This window comes from Phodopus roborovskii, unplaced genomic scaffold (genome assembly GCF_943737965.1).
Source record: "Phodopus roborovskii unplaced genomic scaffold, PHOROB, whole genome shotgun sequence".
Lineage (NCBI taxonomy): Eukaryota > Metazoa > Chordata > Mammalia > Rodentia > Cricetidae > Phodopus > Phodopus roborovskii.
In genome coordinates, this window is record NW_026125295.1 from 21,742,365 (window position 1) to 21,762,500 (window position 20,136).

At 47.8% G+C, this 20,136-nt stretch overlaps 1 protein-coding gene across 1 annotated transcript in view; it reads right to left on the reverse strand.

Annotated features, from left to right (window-relative positions):
• Nucleotides 1-337: 337 nt before the first annotated feature.
• Nucleotides 338-20,136, reverse strand: part of Dzip1l (DAZ interacting zinc finger protein 1 like) — a 45,177-nt gene continuing 25,378 nt past the window's right edge. The window contains exons 7-17 of the mRNA XM_051206387.1: nt 19,751-19,879; nt 17,056-17,118; nt 15,888-16,028; nt 11,973-12,003; nt 11,339-11,392; nt 10,345-10,478; nt 8,940-9,132; nt 6,453-6,669; nt 5,905-6,095; nt 3,454-3,593; nt 338-1,792 (exon numbers count right to left, since the gene is read on the reverse strand). Of these exons, the coding sequence (XP_051062344.1) occupies nt 1,631-1,792; nt 3,454-3,593; nt 5,905-6,095; nt 6,453-6,669; nt 8,940-9,132; nt 10,345-10,478; nt 11,339-11,392; nt 11,973-12,003; nt 15,888-16,028; nt 17,056-17,118; nt 19,751-19,879 (1,455 nt within the window). The 3' untranslated portion in view covers nt 338-1,630. The remainder of the gene's footprint in view (nt 1,793-3,453; nt 3,594-5,904; nt 6,096-6,452; nt 6,670-8,939; nt 9,133-10,344; nt 10,479-11,338; nt 11,393-11,972; nt 12,004-15,887; nt 16,029-17,055; nt 17,119-19,750; nt 19,880-20,136) is intronic.

Below are 20,136 nucleotides of genomic sequence, written 5' to 3' on the forward strand. Positions count from 1 at the left end.
AATAGATTACTAAGACATGCCATCCTTCCTTCTTTTCTTCACTTTGCATTGTACTCTACAACCTTCCTCTGCCAGATCCCATTTCTGCCACCTTTACCTTGCCCATGTAAAGTATCTCAGTAAAGCTAGCTGTCTTATTACAGCTTGATCACTGTATCCCAAAGGCCCTAAACCGGCACTATTGAGATTGGAAGCTGCTTCACTCCCTCTTCACACCCCCCCCTCAGTCCACAAAGCTTGGAGGAAAAACAATAGAGAACAACAGAGCGGTACATACATCATTCTATATTTAAATGCTCACCATTCTAAATGAATGTTTGCACACTAAAAAAAAATAGTCTAAGCCATGTGCCACCATGCAAACCTTTAATCTCAGCACTTAGGAGACAGAGGCAAGCAGATCACTGAGTTCAAGGCCAGCCCGCTCTATTGAGAGAGTTCCAGGACAGCCAGGACTACACAGAGAAACCCTGACTGGAAAAAACTCAACTCCCCCACCAAAGAAAAAAGGTCAGTCATGTTAAAAAAAATTATATATAAAAACTCAATATCAGAACTAAATTGATGATTCTATTAGGACAAGAGGCTTTGTCCAAATTATTCTTGCCCATGAACAAGCTCCACCAAGTGTCACAACTCTGGGAACTTCTCCAAGATGGTCCTGGTCTGGGTTGAATGGTGTCCTGGTTAGTTCTCAATATCAATGTGTCATAACTGAGAACTGTCCAAGAGGAGAGCTCCGGTGGAGGAAATGCTTTGAGGACAATGTCTGTGAGGAATTGTCCTGATTGTTCATGGACATAGGAAAACCCAGCCCACTGTGAGCAAGCAGGTCCTGAACTATATAAATAAGCTAGTTGAGTGTCAACAGCTGTGACCCAGTTAGCAAGCAGTACCCGCCATGGGCCCTGCTGTGTTTCTTTGGCCGTGAAGTGAGTTCCTCGGTCAGAGGTAATGCTGTGTGGAACAGCAAACAGGCCTACCTTCAGGTTCCAGCCTTTGCCTCCCTCGGTGATGGGCTGTGACCTGGGACTGTAAACCCATCAAAGCCTTTCCTCCTCTAAGTTGCTCTTGCTCAGTGTTTTACCACAGCAACAGGAACTAAATTATGATAGACAACCTCTCCCATGCTCCCCCAACACTCGGATGTCCAGCACTAGATTACGACACTTGGCCCTAGCAGCAGACACTTCACACTGCCTACCTCTGTCTGCACCCCAACTCAGTAGTAAAAGTCCAGCACAGAATAGAGTAACTGGTAACTGACTCAGGACCCATCTCCATGGTGGCCTGCTGATTACAAAAGGCTTCTAAATAGCAACTCCTTTAAGTCTGGGCTGGGCACGGGAATCATGGAAGAAACACTTGGAGAGTCTGTTACAACCCTTCTCTCGTTTACACAAGACACCACTCCAGGACCCAGCCTCTTGGGACAGCAGCAGGACCCAGCCCTCTGAGGTAGCAGTCCTTCAGGGAGAATGGGTTGAGGTCCTGTCTGGCTCCTGCTCTGCTTCTCCTCATGAGAAAGGCTTCTTGACTGCTGGTGGGAGCAAGAGTCCTAACAGCCTCTTCCGTTGGGGTGAACCCAGCCAGGCAACAAGTCTAAGCCCTCTGGCAACCACAGGCAGAATCACCAACCAGGAACCCTGGGTCGCCCAGAGCTCCAAGGGCTGGCATCCAACTTTTCTGGGGGCTTTGAGTGGGACAAGGGCTTTGGCTTTCCTCTTTGGTCCAGGTCCTGGGAGAGATCTTCCAAGGATGAGATCTCCAAGTCACTCTCATCCTCAGAAAGCTGCAGAGGTAAGAGGAGAGAAGGAAACGGATGTCCATAAATGCAGGAGGATGACAGAGAGTTCGGCAGCATCCAAGACAGAATTGGTCCTGCCTTCCAAGCTCCCCACCTGTGAAAACCTGCTCCAGAGACTTTGGGCCGCAGTGACAGGAATAGGTCTGGTATCCTACTAATGAGGCCAAGGCAAGAACCTTGGGGAGGTTTACAGGTAGATCTACCTGGCTGTTCATGTTTGTATTTGAACCTGGGCAATATGCATGTTCACAGCATCATGTATCTGCATTAGACTATTAGTGCCCACTCACGACAGAGAAGAGAGTTTGGAGATGTTTACATGCGCTCTATGATGAGACCAACACAGTATGTAATAAAAAGGCAGATGGGGGAAGATTATGTGCAGATTTTTCACTCCTCACATTGGCAGAACTGCAAGCCCAGAGCCTTTAACTTTTGACACTCGAAATGAATGCACCTTCATCAAAAGAACCCTTCCTCAAAGACTGATGCTCAAAGCTGCCTGGGAAACACTGAACTTGAGAGATGGGGTGACAGGACATCCTGAAATAGGTCCGAGCTGCAGTCAATGGTCAAATTGAAGTCTGCTGGGAGATCAGACTCCATCCAGACCATAGTAATAGAGTTCCCACCCAGGGTTTTTAGCTCCTCTGCTGGCTTCCTGGCCTTTGACATATGACATTCCACATATTTCATCCTGGCAAGAAAGAAGATGCAATCCAGGGCCTAGACAGTGCCTCTGTCTAATTTAAACTATTGGTGATCTTTCTCAATGGAGAACAGAACTTGGGGCTCTTTACATAAACTCCAAGATAAGCCAAGCATTTCATGTGACAAGGAAAGGTATGTAGGGGTGCTAATATAAAACACAAGTGAGGGAGAAGGGGGGTGCTGCTCAGTGACTGTGCCTGCTTGGCAGTTGCAAGGCCCGAGGTTCCATCAGCAGCACGAAAAAGACAACTGCTCACTGCTACTTCTGTAGCTAAGGGCAGCATCCTCATCATCTCCAAACAGACCTCTTTGGTTGAAAGGAGTGAAGTAAAAGGAGTTTTATACTTTCCTACCCTAGAATATAACAGAAAGTGGAAAGAAACAGTGGCAAAAAGAGTCTGGCACTCACGTGAGTGCCAAGCCTACAAATCCCATGGCAGCCACAGCCTCAGGGACTCCAGGCCACCAAGGTGTGCGGTAGTGAGACACTCACCACCTTGGACAGTTGGGACAAGGGTGTCTACATTTCTGTGTGGCACCACTCTGATCGTGGCCAGCGCTTTACATACTGCCCTTCGTTGAGGACTTCTGTAATTGCTGGGGAGGGGCCCAGGATGGAAGAAACAGCACGGGAAGACAGCAGCCACAACAGAAGGCTCTCCGAGGCAGGAGACTAGGAAATAAACCTCCTCGGAAAGCACTTATATAATAAACCAAAGGGCTTTTTAACATTAACATGGGCACAGGAGAAAATAAATCCAAAGTGGTCACCTTTCCACATATATAGGGACAGAGGAGACAACGTCGCATGCGATGTCCCTCTCAGGACATGTCAAAGCTGATACTTGCTCAGTCTGTCCCCAACCTTCACCCCAGAGCCCTCAAATTTTGGAGCTGGCTCTCTATGGAATGTAGGCCATCTTCGAGTGTCCTACCTGAGACTTCCTTGCAGGAGTGGAAGACTTCTGAAGGGCAGTGTTGGGCCTTAAGAACACACTGACCCCTCCAGAGGGCTTCTTTGCTGGAGTTTCAAGCTGCTTCTCGAGGTTTTTGACCATCGACTGCACCAGTGTTCCTGGAAAGGGGGGAGAGGCAAGTAGCCATGTGAGTGGGACACACCTGGGAAATAAATGCTTCATCCCTTTCTAGACTCCAATGTGGACAGATGGAGTAGAGAGAGAACCAAGAAGAAGAAGACAGAATTAGCATCTCCCCTCTCCCAAAGAGGGAAAAGGAGACAGAGAAGGTTCAGGCTGATACCAGCCTGGTTATAAGAGGCTTAGAATGCTCTTATAGACAAATAAAAATATATAAAAATAAGAATGTCTTGAAAATGTAACCGATGACTTATGTGAGGGCTGCTGGCAGAGCCTTAGGAAGATTGTCCAGCTAATGAATCTGAGGGGACCTTCTGTTTCATTCATGAACTACAAAGATGAGTGTGCAGTCGGGCAATGTGTGACAGTTAATCGTGTCAACCTGATTGGACTGGGGATGGTCAAGGGAATTAGTAGAGACCCATCGGAGATCATCAGAGCTCTAATCTAATCCGTGGATTGATCCCTTGATAGATTCACACTGGGGTGACATTTTGGAGGTGTGGGTAGAAGGTAGAATGTGGGACTTAGTTGGAAGAAATAGGTTACTGTAGGCATGCCCTGGCCTTTTTTCCTGTGCTGTTCTCTGGATTCCTGTCTGCCAGGATGTGATCTGCTCCACAGACCCCCAACAATGGGGGGGGGGGAGGCTGAGATATGGAAACCATGTGCCAAAATAAATAATTGCCCCCTTTAAGCCGTTCTTGGGGATTTAAGTCACAGTGATGTAAAAGCGACCCCTATGTCTTCCTTCAACAGCTCCACCCACAGACAAATACAGAGATCAAATACTAGTACCCCAGGCACGATTTCCTATGAATTCCATGCACGAAGCAGGAGTCAATCATTAATTCAGGTCATTAATCGGCCCCCAACTCACGGTAAACCAAGACGACAGAGAAGCACAGCCTCTGGATTCCAATGCTAAAAACTTAGCAGACTTTTAGAGCTCTCACAGAACTCGGATGACTGACCATTCTGTTTATTGGGACTGGAAAGATGGCTCAGTGGTTAAGGGTGTCCACCTCATTTGCAGACGGCCTGAGTTTGATTACTATCAGTCAGCTCACAGCCACCTGTAACGCCAGACTTGAAGGCATCTACCACCTTCTTCTGGCCTCCACAGGCATCTGCACATACCCACACACAGATGTACACAAAACTAAAAATAAAATGAATCTTTAAAAGACAAAAATGTTTATTAAATTCCTACTATGTGCCCAGCACTGAGTTCTTTGGCCTCTTATTAATCGTCCTGTTAAAATTATGTCATTATGCAACAAAGAAACCAGAACCTTTGCAGAGGACAAGGAGGGAGTACAGAGCCAGAACTGTATCAAAGACTCGTGACAGTGGTGGTGGCACACACCTTTAATCCCAGCACTCAGGAGGCAGAGGCAGGTGGATCTCTGTGAGTTCAAGGACAGCCTGGTCTACAGAATGAGTTCCAGGACAGCCAGGGCCACACAGAGAAACCCTGTCCGGAATGGCTCCCAGTTCCATCACCTTTCCAGACTGTCATCCCACCTGAAGTATCAAGTCTCCAGAAAGCTAGTCCTGGCTTCTGATGGGTTGACAGGCTTGATTATGCTGCAGACATGAAGCACTGAGCAGTCCATTAAGACAAGCGCTGACAGATTGCAAACCCCACAGCTTTGCCTTCTGCCTCTGCAAAGTCAAAACTGTAAGCCCCATACTCTCCAGCTCAGCCCGGGCTGAGAAATACACCCTAAGCAGAGGCCTCACTTCTGCCGGTAGTTTTATAAGGGAACCTTGAGTGGCTGGGAGCAGCCGCCACTACTTTGAGAAATGCCCAAGTCATCATTTTAATGACCTATTAGATAGAGCATTGAATTTAAAGAATAAGTCACTCCAACTGCCACAACCCTTAGCTTAAGTCTCTACAAAGCCCTGTTCATCAACAAGTTGCATCCCTGCCTGTCACTGAAGAAAATGGCAAAGAACTTTCCTACACAGATAAATGCTGGTGTTGCCTGAAGGCTGTTGGTGGAGACACACTCAGGACTTCCAGCTACCTTCTGTTTTTCCCATATAGCCCCAAAAAGAGATCTATTCCTTAGATGGCCTTCTCCAAGGGGGAAGCGGGCTCCCCAAACCTCCAACATTTAGATAACTCAGTGACAAAAATAGGGGCAAACTAACCCTCACCCAGATCTAACCTCCTCCTGGCATTTCTGAGACAAAGAAGAAATGGCAGCTCAGGACTCCCAGGAAGAAGTTGAAGGGTTTTCCAGGACACAGAAAAACTGAGGGTGGAGAAGGACTCACCTGAGGAAGCCAGCCCACCCGAGCCCTTGCCAAGGGGCTGGAAATTCTCCTCGGAGGTATCAGAGTCAGACCAGCCCCAGGTGTTCTCCGGCTGGGGTGCAGACCTGGGAAGAACTTTAGGGGGCTGGAGAGACACACGTTGCACAACGTCTTCCTCTGGCTCCTCTTCAGAACTAAAAGGGGAGGTGCTGCTGCAAACCAAATGAAAGGAACGCAGGCCAGAAAGAGAAATTTGAAAGCCAGACTTTGGCTTTTTGGTTTGCTCCAAACCAGCCCTGCTCCCTCTCTTAGGCGAAGTAGAAAGCCAAGAGGACCTGAGGCCCCACCCTCCCGCTGTAGCCATGGGGTGGATAAGATATGGGAAGGGCAGGATCCCCAGTCTCTTCTCAGAGGCTCAGGTTGAACACTACCTGAGGTACCTTCTATATTCATGTCTGTCCCCATCCCCCCCCCTTGTAATGCAGAGCTATGTAAGGGTGTAGGACAGGCTTCCTGAGACCAGAGGTCATCACCTCAGATCCTACAAGAGGGCAAAGTCTAGTGCTCACCTCATCCCAGGCCCAGGGGAAACAGGGGTACTGGAGGGTCCATGCACTCTGGGGCGTGGAATAGGGGTGGACACCTGGGTGAATCCAGGGCCATGGTTGCTGTGACTCCGAAGAGTAGACGTGGAAGGCTCTGCTGGCTTGGGTGGCAGCATCATGTTCAGGGGTCTGGTCTTTGGCCGGGCCTCTCTTGTGGCCAGTGTGGTCCGCTGGCTTTTGACTAGAAACACAGAAAGGAACATGCCAATGCTGGGCCTGTAGTCTTTAAAAAAAAAAAAAAAAAAAGCAGAAGAAAGTCTAACACCCAGAGATGATCAAGCCACAGTAAATTTGACAGTTGCCCTATATCATGAGTCACTCTGCTAGGACAAAGCTCCAGCTTCGTCAGAGACTTGGAAGAGCATTCAGTGCCTCCAGGTCAAATCATCATTACAGAGGGAGTCAACCAGGCTGACTTTGCTCACAACCTTAAGGACTCACAGCTGTGAATGCGGAGAGGCCCTGCAGGAAAACTTCGTTGCCACCAGAGGTCGCTGCAGGACCACATGACTATCAAGAACTGGCGGGAACGTTTCGATTCACGGGAGAGACAGGCAATTAGATACTCCCTCCTGTTTCCCATTAGAAAACAAGGGGCCCGGTGATGTTTGTTCACGTAAAAGTGCATCACAGGATGCTAGAGTAAGCACTTTGCATGAAACTTAACATGTATGCACTGAGTGCGACAAGAAGTGTTCCTTACTGCAGTAGCTCAGGGTCAAAATGTTTGTGATACACTGATCTCAGAGAGTTTGTTTATTCCTAAGTGGGAAGGGGTAAGATGAGGAAAGATGAAAAGGTAAAACAAGCCTGCACAGAGGAAATAAGGACAGCTTACAGCTACTGTGCACCAGACACTAAGCGGCTCTTCGAATATATCTCTTGTCGTCATCGTCGCCCCCTTCCCCACCCCCCACCCCACTCCCTCACCCCACCCCCCACCTCCCCAGCCCCTAGCCATCTTCCGGCCATTTTCCTGCTTTACAGAAACTAGGACCTATGAAGGAACTTGTCCTCAACTCCATGGAACAAAGTGACAGTCACAAACCTGGCAAGCTCCGAAGCAAGCTCCGGTGGCAAAGGCATGGTCTAACCAGGATGGTTCTCAACCTTCCTAGTGCCGCAACCCTTTAACACAGTTCCTCATGTGTGGTGACCCCCAACCATAAAATTACCTCACTGCTACTTCATAGCTGTAAGTTTCTACTGTTATGAATCATAATATAAATACCTGGTATACAGGTAGTTCGACCTCCAAAGGGGTTGCAACCCACAGCTTGAGAACTGCTTAGATGCTAAGCAGAGCTGAGCATTGGCAAATGGCTGCTGGGCAATGTGAAGATGAATGGATGAGTGGACTCAGCAGGAAGGAAAGGTCTACAAAGTGTCATGAAAATGGACCTTTCATCTCAGCTATGACTTGAACCCCAAAGCTAGGGAATGGGGAAGGGGTATTGGGGATAGGCTCTCTCCCCGCTTTCTGATGACAGAAATGGGGGGAAAGTGGTACCTACGAGAAGCAAGACACCCTTCCTTTCCCCTGAAAGCCAGAAGTCTGAAGACATCTCCATCCTTCCTCTCCAAATCCCTCTCCTCCCCCTCTGAGTGTCCAGACCTCCTGTGTCTGTCGAGCTCACATCTCCCTCCCAGTCCTCAATATTTCTCATGTGACAGGCCAGGTCCTGGTGCAAAGTCAGGCAAGGCACATACTATACTAAGTTAGAGACATTTTGGCAAATGAGCAAAGGAATACAAGTTCAAACCCAGGCAGGAAAGCCAGCTGTCTGTCCAAGATGTTTGCAAGACCAAGGACTGTCCTATCTTTAGAGACATCAAGGTCAGAAAGTTGACTTAAGATGGAGTTTCTCAGATAATCACATAATTTTTACCACATTGCTATTCTATCTGTCCTGCTATCTCTTTAACATTTTACATTAAACAGCTGTACTTCTAACATGAAATACCTGCTTTATACTTGCACAAGAAATAACTCTATTACCTCGCACAGTTATATACTAGGATTCCCCCCCCCCATTCACGTGAAGAAAAAGAAAAAGTTATAAAATAATTGGTCTGTGTACCAACTAAAATCATCTCTGATGTCCCCTGGAGATACGCAGGCTGCGTTTGGCAAACTGTATTTGCACAAAGAGCTCAACCCTAATCCTATGGATATGAGACAGGACTGATATCCTTCTGGCCATGCAGGTCCATGACCAAGGAAAGGATGCAGAGGGACCTCGGCATACATTAACTGTCTCAACTCAACTCCACTCCTGACTCTGTTTCTCCAACAGAGAATCTCTGGACTCATTTACCCTTGAGAATCCCACAAACTCTATTGGTCAGAAAAGCATCCCCAATGGGAGGCAGGGGCAGCACACGCCTTCTATGCAAATAAGCCACTGCCAAAATGGAACCCTCCCCTCAAAGCCCGCCTACCCTGCTTACCTTGAGGCTGGCCCTCAGGCTGGGACACCACACCTGGACTCTCCCATCTCTTTTTCACTCTGCTGGTCACTTCCTTATTGAGTTTCTCCCTCAGACTCAGAAATTCACGAAAGCTTCGGGCTGTCTGCTCCCGTTGGGTCCTCAGCAGGGACTCCAGACGTCGGAGAGTCTGAGCTGGAATTCCCTTTGTGTTCTAGAGGAGACAGAAGTTCCCCCTTTGCATTCACAGGCTCCCGATAGCTGCTGACACAGGGTACTGGGCTCCAGCCTGTTGTGTGGGAGGGGGGTGAAGTGGGGGACAGAGAGGGTAGGCTTCACTGCACACTGCAGAAAGTGTGCAAATCCGGGGCTCTATCATAAAGCACAACATAAGACTAGGCAAAGGGCCACATCACAGTTCACTCCACTCCACACCATAATGCACGTGGACGGGGTGTGCTTTCCCAACATCCAACTGAAGCCCAGGGCATGAAAACGGGCTGCTTCGCATGTTCTCCTCCTGGCAACTCACGTGTTCTCCCTGTTCCACCACGCTTGGAAAACTGAACTTCAAAAACCAGTGTGTACTACTAGAAATTCCCTGGGCTTCTGCCTACCAACCACCCAGAGCCCAGGAGATGGTCTGGGAGGCATCTGAGCCCAAGATGGAGATTTACCAAAATGAGACATTTTTAAATCAAAAGGGAACACAGGACCCATATAGGATTAATCAGCAGCTGAAGACAAGACAGTACTGATGAGTGTCTCTACAAAACTCAACCTAGCTGAGTTTGTTTTATTGGTTTTTCTAATCTTACTGAAATGCAAATGGTGTGTCCAATGCTATGATGCTTGTCTGCTGTGAAAATATGACACACCTTTATTTACTAAGAGATGCATTCAGGCTCTATCTGTGCACATTGGGGAACAGCCACATGTTCCATATACATAGTGGACTTAGAGAGAGAGAGTTATGCACACAGGACTGACCCATTGGCCACACTCAGCCAGCTAAATGCCCTCTATCAGAGATCTGGTTATAGATGCAGGGGAAAAGTAACCAGTGAGTGAAGAACATTGAGAGGGTCAGGGCGAGGACTTGGAGGAAAGCAGAGACCTCTCTTCTGCTGAGAGGTGACAGAAGCTGTCCCCAGATAGCAATAAGCACAGGAAGAAAGAAACAAATGAGTCTGCAAGGTAAAGAACCAAAATCACATCCCTGGGTGAGGACACTGTGTTCACTATAGGTCTCAGCCCTTAAAACAGCACCGTTAGCCTGGTGTAGTGGCGCACACTATATTAGGTCCAGAACCCTTGGCTGAGGCACGAGGATTGGTGTGTTCAAAGTCAGCCTGAGCTGCTCGGCAAGATCCTGTCTTTAAACACATCATCAAAGGACTAATTCAGCAGTGGCCCAGGAACCGACCCTCTTTATCCCCATGCCTTCCAGCTTCTCTTCCAGGGTGTCCTCCAGGATGGGCCGGAACTGCTTCAGCCAAGCGGGGTTTTGCCTCAGAGCTGCCAACACCTTCCACTGCTCATCATGGGAGCTCCGCAGCTCTGCAGGAGGAGACCGTAAGCAAGGTCAATGATCCCGCGGCTCACCACCCCTGTACCTATCGGTGACCCTGAGAGCCCTGCTGTGCCTTCCGGAACCCCAGTCCCCAGAGTGAGTCCAAAGCAAGCCACTCCCACATGTCCGCCCCTGGGTAAGAAGATGAGACATGTTTCCTTCCGCGTGTCACTCACTACCCAGCTTCTACATCCCCATACCCTGCTAGCCTGCACCTCCGAGATCTGGGCTCAGTCAGTCCTGAGGTCAACTCATGGCTTCTGGAACCGGAATTAAACCCTGGAAACAACTTGTTCCCTGGGCTCCACTCTGGTCTGATTCCAGATTGGCTCCAGCCTTAGCCCAGCCTCCACCCGATACCCTCCCCCACCACTGAACTCTCCTACCACTGAAGCCGGTTATGTTCTGATTCAGATTAAAGGGCAGGCAAGATCATCCATTCAAGTTTCCTCTCTAGGCCACTTGGCAGTCTCGTTACTTTAGGTCCTCCCTCATCTACCTACAGCTCAATCACGTGGAAAACAGCGCGGCCGAAAGCCGGTGCAGTGAGCATTGCTCTGAACAGCACCAGGCGAGAGGCCGTGGGGCAGGCACAAGGGGCTCCTGTAGCCTTGTGACTCGGTGACCCTGCAGACTGCATGTGGTTACCTTTAAACAAGACCCCTGGTACATACACTGTGCGGAAGAAATATTTATCTTGTGCCCTTAGTTCCTTCCTCTATAGCTTAATGTGTCCACATTAGTTAAAGAGGAAATAAAAAGTGAGAGCAGCCAATCTGCTTTCTGCGGTGAAGGAGAGAGACAGAGAGGGGGGGGGAGGGAGAAGGAGAGAGAGAGAGAGACCCACCTTCCTCAGAAGAGCTCTCCTCTGTGTCCACAGCCTTTGGCACCTCTTGGACTTCTGAGAAAACAGGAACAATTAGTGGCACCAGAACCCCGAAGCCCACCCCTGACTCAGAGAAAGGAGCAGTACCCCAGGGGAGCACTAGCCTGTAAGGGAGAACCCTCCAGAGATTCCTCTTTCCCTCACTCTGGGGAAGGGCAGGATGGAAAACCAGTCCCAGGCGGGAACATCAGACTCACAGCCCAGCTCTGCCTCCAATGGCTGTGCATGGGTTGACAAGTCTCTGAACCCCACCGAGCCTCCGTTTCCATATGAGGAAAAGTAGAGTGATAATACTCATCCCACATTAAATCACAGCATAATGACGGGATGAACTGGCATGGCACACAGTCATTAGTAACGGCATGCCACAGACATGGTGAAGTAGAGAGACTACCCAAGACCCTCACCTCTTTCCTTCCGCTAGGGAAAAATCAAGCCAGCCACGAATCCCTGACAGCTGATGCGAAGCCTCCAGCACAAATTCGCTCTCTCCCATAAGCCCTCTCCCTTGCCCAGCTAGACAGCCTGACACCACAGTGTGTGTCCCACACCAGGACAAGCCCCAAAGACTGATCCTAACCCACTGCAGACTTACCCTCCACCTTCCTGAGGGACAATGTCTGGATCTGCAAAAGGTGGGATAGAGCAGGTTACGGCCAGCAGGGGGCACTGCAGGGACTCTGCTCCGAGCAGCAGAACTGCCCAGAACAGAGAGGAAAGGGCAGCCACTGTCGTCACACCACCCACTAAGAACTAGAATGGCTTACTACCCAGCCCCAAGCACATCTCACCTCCCACCATGCATACGTGGAAAAACAGCACACCAAAGCAGTCCTGCCTGACGGCCTGCTCAGCTTTCTCAGGGCTGGGAGACCAGAACAGCTGTCTTCAGAGGGCTACTCCTTCAGGGCAGGAGCCCACAGAAGCACAGTGAGTCGGGGGTGCAGGTGGCATGGAGATAAAACTGATGCTAAGACAGCCAGGAGAAGACAGAAATTCTCACCAGCGATGCAGACAGCTAAGCTGAGGGCTAAGGGAACACAGAAGCCAGACAGCATCCCTGCCTGGAGGCCTGACCCAGGCACGGGCAAATCTGCCCAGCACCCCTTTCCCAACAGGGCCTTTTCCTTCCCCTTTCACAGGCCGCAGACTGTGCAGTCAAATATTGTCAACATAACCTCAGACCACGGTCACAGCTGCCTGTCCATGTCTGCATGGAGAGTTCTGAGCTAGCAAAGGGTCAGGAACGCTAGTAGCCAACTGGTTGGGGCTTTCTTGGTTTGTCTGTTTTGCCACATGGAACCAGTAAGAAGCAGTTGGCTTCTGGATAAAACAAACTTTTGGAAGAGCGAAACTATTGCCCTCACTGGAGTCCCGGCACCACTCCATTCACAAACTCAGCCTCTTCTCCGCCTTGGGCTGTGAAGCACCATTTATCTATGGGCTATAGATCCTCTCTCTGCCTCAGCTAGGGTTTCTATCACCTGCTGCATCATGTACTGTTGTTGTTCTCATCCAACACAGATCGTCAATTGTGTCTCCTTACCTACCTCTACTCCAGCGACCGGAAAACCAATTATGTGGGGCTGGAGAGATGAAGGAGCTGTGGACAGCACTGCAGCAGCATCTGGCTCACAGCCTTCTATAATTCCAGTTCCAGAGGAACACCACCCCACACCACCCCGCCACTGCCGCCTCTTCTGACCGCTAAGGACATCACACACACACACACACACACACACACACACACACACACACACACACTCACACGGGACAATACACACATGTAGGTAAAACGCCATTCACATAAAATAAAATCTTAAAAAAAAAATGAAGAGCCCTTCTTAAAAAATTATACTCTTTCCCAGTTTCTTTAAAATTATACTTGCTCACTGGCAACTTTGACCAGTATGTCTCCAGAATCTTGGGCTGGTGAGAAGCTTAGTAGATAATGAACAGCACTTGCTGCCTAAGCCTAGTGGAGTATACTAGATTCGTGAATCCACATGAAGGTATAAGGAAGATTGAAGTTCACAAGGTTGCTCTCTGAGCCCCACCGGTGTGCTGAAGTGCACACACGATCACAAACACACACACACACACACACACACACACACACACACACACACACACACACGGAATAAATAATTCTTTTGAAATGTCTTGGGAAAGGGCCTTTACATCAAGTTCTTCAGTCAAATCTGACTGTGATGACCGGGGCTGACAGCTGAATGAAAAGGTAAATCAAAGTCTGGGTTCTCAGTGGTGTAAATCTGGTGCTAACCACAGCCAGCAAGTGTTACCTCTTTGGGTATATGATCAGCATAAAGTGCTTCTACTTATCTGTTACCTTGAGCTAACACGTTCCTCAATGAAACACTTAAAAACGATAGATCTGAAGGCACACTTCCAGAGTGGACCAAAGGTGCTGTACAGCAGTATGAAGGTATGGACAGGTATGGCCCCTCATAGACAGACCATTCTATGTGTGTGAATGCTTGGCCCATAGGGAATGCACTATTAGGAGGTGTGGTCTTGGAGGAAGTGTGTCACTGTGGAGGCAGGCTTTGAGATCTCATATGCTCAAGCTAGGCCTAGTGTGACAGTCTCCTTCTGCTTCCTGTGGATCAAGACGTAGATTGCACCTTTGCTCTGAGCATTGGTAGAGGTAAGAGTTCTCTAGTGCTTTGCTTCTCTGATCTTCAGCCTTAACCCCAATATCTATCTCTGGGTTTTTATTATTTGTGCTACAGGAAGCCATTGAAGTAGTATATAAGTCATATTTATATAAGTATTTCATAAAGTAAAACTTTTGTTATTTAAGTATCATATACGAAGGAAGTTTACACAAGTATATATCCTGATGTGTTTGCCTTTCCTGAAATTCTGTGTACTATTCCATTGATGAATCTTAATCAAGGAAATAAAGTGACTGGTTAAACAGGGGGGAAAAAAGACATAGAACTCTCAGCTCCTTCTCCAGCACCATGTCTGCCTGTACACTGCCATGCTTCCCACAGTGATTATAATGGATGGAATCTGAAACTGTAAGCCAGCCCAATTAAATGTTTCCCTTTATAAGAGTTGCTGTGGTCATGCCATCTGTTCACAGCAGGAGAAACCCTAACTAAGACAAGCAGTGAAGAGGCCAATGTTTGCAGGGAGCAAGGGACAAGTTGGTGTCCTATAACAGCTTCCTCTGAGATTGAAATACTCCATCCTGTGTAGTAAGCACCATAAGCAGGAAGGTAAACAGCACACAAGAGCTTCAGGAAGTCCCTGAAACTGACCAGACTCCCTGATGGAGTAAGGAATAAAGGATGAGAGTCGCCCTCCCAGGAAGCTGAGCCACAAAGGAGACGCTCCCACAAGCTGACCTGCAAAGACTATAAAAGAAGAAAAGCTGCGATGAAGACTAAGACCAGACCGGTGGCCTGAAGAAGTAGAACCCAGCCAAGCTGTCTGGAAGAGATGTAGACTAACAGAATCTCTTAGAAAAGACATGTCAACCTGTTGATCTGCCTGGGGCTGGGCAGGAGGCTCCAGGTTCCCACGCTGGGGTGGCCTTTGGTGATACAGCTGTCGTTGAGTCATTTCTGCTTCTGTAAGTAACCCCAATAAAACTCATTGGCTCACCAAGTGGGACTTCGGTGGTATCTGTACTTTGGTCTGTCAAGGGTCCCTATCTGGGATGAGTAGACGTGCATGTTTTATCTCCCAGAAACAGTTTGTCACATGACAGGTAGACACAGAGACTGGCATAATGTGGTTAGAAAGCAGAAAAGTGTGACCAACAAGAGGTACAAGGACAGGAGGAAGGGGCTGGGCAGTGGCAACAACTCCAGGGCCTGTGGACAACAGGGACCTGAGGCCCAGCTGCGACTTGGAGGAGACAGGGGCAGCTTTCCCACAGACCTGGACTCCCAAAGGGGAGCTGAATGCAGCCTGGGGTTGGAGGACAATTACCAAGGACAGAGGAAGACCCACAGGACCGAGCTTTAGTATGTGCTCAGAGACACAGCAACTTTTATCTCGCTGGCTTATTAGAAAAACTCATTGGAAGCCATTCCTTTGTGGAGAGGGAACCGGATAATAAGTTTCATCTGTGAATATACTCTAAGGGGCACAGCTGTGTGTTCCACCAGCCTAGCTAGAATCAGATGTCACCCACCACTTAATAGAAAATTCTGTTCCGACTTATATAAGGTGGAAAGAAAGTGGTGTCTATCTTGAAGTCTGAGGTTTCAATGAGGTAATGTGCAAAGTGCCAGGCTGAGACCAAGCATCTTACGTGGTCTCTGGTGATAGCGTGAGATTTTTGCCTAGAAAGAGTTGGCTATAGCCTTATAACCTTTTACCTCTCTTCACTGCCTTTATAATCTTGTACCCCTTTTGTATGCCCTTCAGAAACCTAATGTCCAACAGCATGAACTCAGAAGGATCCAAAGTGATCCCCACAGAGAAGAGGCCTGGCAGCTGCAGGCAATGATCAGGGAAAGGACGAACCTACCGTCTCCTCCTGAGATGCGATAAGCTTGGCTTGTTCTTGAAGTTGGGCACGGAGGGCATTGATATGGCGTTGTGACTGGGCAGCTGCCTTCTTCTGGTCCTGAGACAGGGTGGCATGGAGCCTCTCATTCTCCTCCTGCATCTAGTGGGCACAGGAATGTTGGTCAGTCAGAGATCTGCAGGGACCCAAGTACTGCCCCCCCCCGCCCCCGTGAGAAAGGCAGTCCCTATAGCCCAACACCGGTGGCGGGCAGGTCAGAGGTCAGACTTGATTTCTAGACTGTACAGATAACTTTCAAACAATTCTAGCTGCCTTCCAGTTTGGGTACATTTTTTAGCTGTGCCAGAGAAGAAATGAGAAGAGAAAATGGAAGGCAGGCCTCTAAGATCATGGGAGAAGGTTCTCTGTCACATGTACTCACCCACTGAGGACATGCAGCAAAAAGACCACACAAAAATCATCAAATGTCTTTTTAGATAAAAACAAAAGGACTGGAAAATGTGTTGCCATGCCACCTCAGGTGTAAAGCAGAAGTAAAAGGAGGCTACTTATTAATATTTGCATAAGGAAACTCTAGAGAATACAAATGAAATAAAACCATCACATGGAGACTGGGTAACCCTACAATACAGTAGGAGCAAGTGTCCCCCATGGGCCAAGCTCATGGCATCTTCTGTGCCGTGGGCCAACAGAACCTGAGAAAGTTAAACTTCCTTCTCGACCTGCCTTCTCCTCACGGGCATTTACAAAGAAGCCTATGCCATGTCCTGAGCTCTGCTGCTGTCTGTGCTGGGGTTTTAGTGTGTGAGCCCTTCACTAGACTCCCTCTGAAATACCACTGGGGTCTGGTTCTCCCTGCAGGTGGAGGTTTTCAAAGAGCCTACACATGGATGATATGACTGATAACTCAGGGGTCTTACAGCACAAGAAGGTCTGAAAAGGTACCACTTACTACAGGATGCGTGGGGTTTGAAACATGACTGGGGGTCCCCACTCCTGGCTAAGGAATCTGCTGGATAGGCAGGTGGCCCCCTTTTATATTAAAGGGGACTGGAAGCCATGAACAATATCTGAAACAATTCACCCGACAACCATTTCTAGGTAAGAGAGAGTGGGAAGGGGAGAGGTCATGGGAAACCAAACTCTCCTGCTACCAAACAACAGCTACCTCTCTCCTCTCAGCTGCCCGCTCTTCATGGAGTGCCTTCATTTTTCTCTTCCATTCTGTTTTCTGAAAAGTAATAATAACAAAAGTTTGTTAAATGGAACCCTGTAAGTAATAAGAAATATAAACTATAAAACCACGAGGAATAAAAAGTGTTGGCTCCTGGTTAGACAGAAAGATGAGCAGAAGAGAATAGAGAAACTGAACTAATATGGAGGGAAATGGAAACTTAGTGGGAGAGAAAATGGGGACATGGATTATTAACTACTGCTGTTTGAATAAATGGCTAATTGGCCAGAAAAAAAATAAAAACTCGGATGACTGCTTGAAGCCAAAACAAACTGTAGACAGATCAGATAATTACACATAAAAATCAAGACAGCAAAATTATAATAGTAATAATTAAGGCCACAAAATCTCTCAAAGAAAACACAGGAACACTTTTTTTTAAACCTCAGAATAGATACAACAATAAAAGATCGACAGAGAGGTTGAAGAGATACCCGACAGTCAAGAGAGCTCATAGTTCTTGCAGAGGACCCGAGTTCTGTTCCCAGCACCTTTATCAGAGGGCTTGCAACTGCCTGTGACTCCAGCTCCAGGGGATACAATACCTTCTTCTACCTCCTGCAGACACCTTCACACATGTACACATACACAGAGACACATGCATACACATTAAAGTGAAAATTATTCTTTTTAAAAAGCTGACCATAAAAAAGAAAAAAAGCTGATCATTTGATAACTTTTACCAAAGAAACTTTCCTCTTTTATCAGTAGAAGACTGGGGGAAAACGGCCACAAGTAGAGCAACAAAAGGCTAGGTTAATATCCACAAGTAGAAGCGAAAGGCCAGCACAGTGGCACAAGGCTGTAACTCCAGCCATTGAAAGCTGGAAGCAGGAAAGTCAGGAGTTCAAGGTTAAGGTTCTTCTCAGACACACAGCAAGCAGAGGTCAGCCCTGTCTCAAAGAGTGAATGAAAAAAGAGAGGGCAAAAAAAAAAAAAGGGAAAAATATGAACAGAGTTCAAATTCATAGGGAAAAAAGTGTGTGTGTGTGTGTGTGTGTGTGTGTGTGTGTGTGTGTGTGTAAAGAGAGAATGGCATGTGTGTATGTGTGTGTGTGTGTACACGTATGCTTGCATGTATGTTGAGGCCAGGCGTCACTCTCCATCTCACTTTTGAGACAGGGTCTCTGCTAAACCAATTAGCTAGACTGATTGAGCAGTGAGCCATGAGTCCCAGAATCTGCCTGTCTCTGTCCCCTAGCTCTGATGTTCTAGATGCATGCTGTTCCTGGTGTTTATGGGGCATTGGGGATGTCAACTAAGGCCCTCATGCTTGTATTGAGAGCGCTTTACTGACCAAGCCATCTCCCCAGGAACAATGATTTTTTTTTTCAATGATGTAAAAATCTATGAACCATTTGTGCTGGGTTAGTTTGTGTTTTGTTTGTCTGTTTGTCTACTTAACTTGTACAAGCTAGAGTCACCTGGGAAGAGAGAACCTCAGTGGAGAAAAATGTTCCCACCAGACTGGCCTGGAAGCAAGCCAGTGGGGCATTTTCTTAATTATGATTGATGCAGAAGTGCCCAGCCTGCTATGGGCAGTGTCATCCCTGGGGTAGTCCTGGAGCAAGGCTCAAGGAGAACAAGCCAACAAGCAGTGTTCTTCCTCTAGGTCTCTGCCTTGGTTTCCCCTGATGATCGACTGTAACATGAAGTATAAGCCAAAGAACCTCTTTTCTCCCCCAAGATGCTTTTGGTCATGGTGTTTAACACATCAATAGAAAGAAAAGTAGGACAACATCTGTGCTGGTTTGAATAAAAATGGTCCCCATAGGTCCACAGAGGTAGCACTATTAGGAAGTATGGTCTTGTTGGAGTTAAGAGTGGCTTGTTGGAGGAAGTATATCATTGGAGGGTGGACTTTGAGGTCTCATAATAGACCACACATCTAAAACTATAAGCCACCCCAATTAGATGTTTTCCTTTATGAGTTGTTATGGTCATGATGTCTCTTCACAGCAATAGAAACGCTAAAAGACACCAGACAGCCAGCTTCAACACCTTTCTGCAGACAGACTCTGGCTCTTTCTCAACCACCTTGGAAAGCAGACACAGGAGCTCATGTGGGGCTGTGGCTTACTGTACCTGCTGTGGCCTTAAGGATGACACTAACATCCTCTGCCTATACTTGAGTAAGGTTCTCCCAGTGGTGGGCAGAGTAGACTGGCTACAAATCTTCCCAGCTCTGTTCAGTGACCTCATAGTGACGACCAGATAGGAATCTGCACACCACAGACAGTTGCAAGTGGTTTTTTGTTATTGTTTTGGTTTGGTTTTTGGCTCCAAGCTGATACTTAAGCATTTACAACCACACCACAGATTTGTCACATCCCAGGACACTGTCACACTTTCTGAATTGTTTTCAATTGTGTCAGAACAAAAGTTGGGACAAAGATGTTAAAAAGAGCCACCTGCATTTGCATAATTTGTCCATATCAAGTAAATACAATGATTAAACATATCACCAGTCTTGCCTAGGCACCATATTCAGTGTTTTCATACCAAGCAATTAAGAGCTTTGATGTATCTCGACTTCACCAAACCCACAAGGCAAAACCAGGGCCTCGGTGAGGACAGCCAGATTCTTGGCTTGCTATGGAGAGAAGGGCGTGGAGGAGGATCAGCCTACCTGAACTTCTATCTTCTCTCGAAGGGCCTGGAGCTCCTGGGCCTGCTTCAGTCGCTCCTCTGACTCCTCATCCCGCAGAGACCCAAGGTGGGACTCGGTCATACTGTAGGATTGCAGCACCTTCAGCTTCTGAAAAAGCCAAGAACCATTTCATTAAAGGATGCCCTAGACATGACACTGGCTATCTATCTACCTTATCCCAATACAGGACCAGAAGGGTGACCTCCAAAAAGAGACTGTCCAGTCTGCTGTCACAACCAACATGTGCAAACACTGCAAACATCGACACAAATCAACAGACTCCTCACTAGGCTCCCAAGGCTCAGCCCCTGCACAATAGAAATAAGTACCCACGGAACAAACAAACTCCAGTGTCATTACAGTCC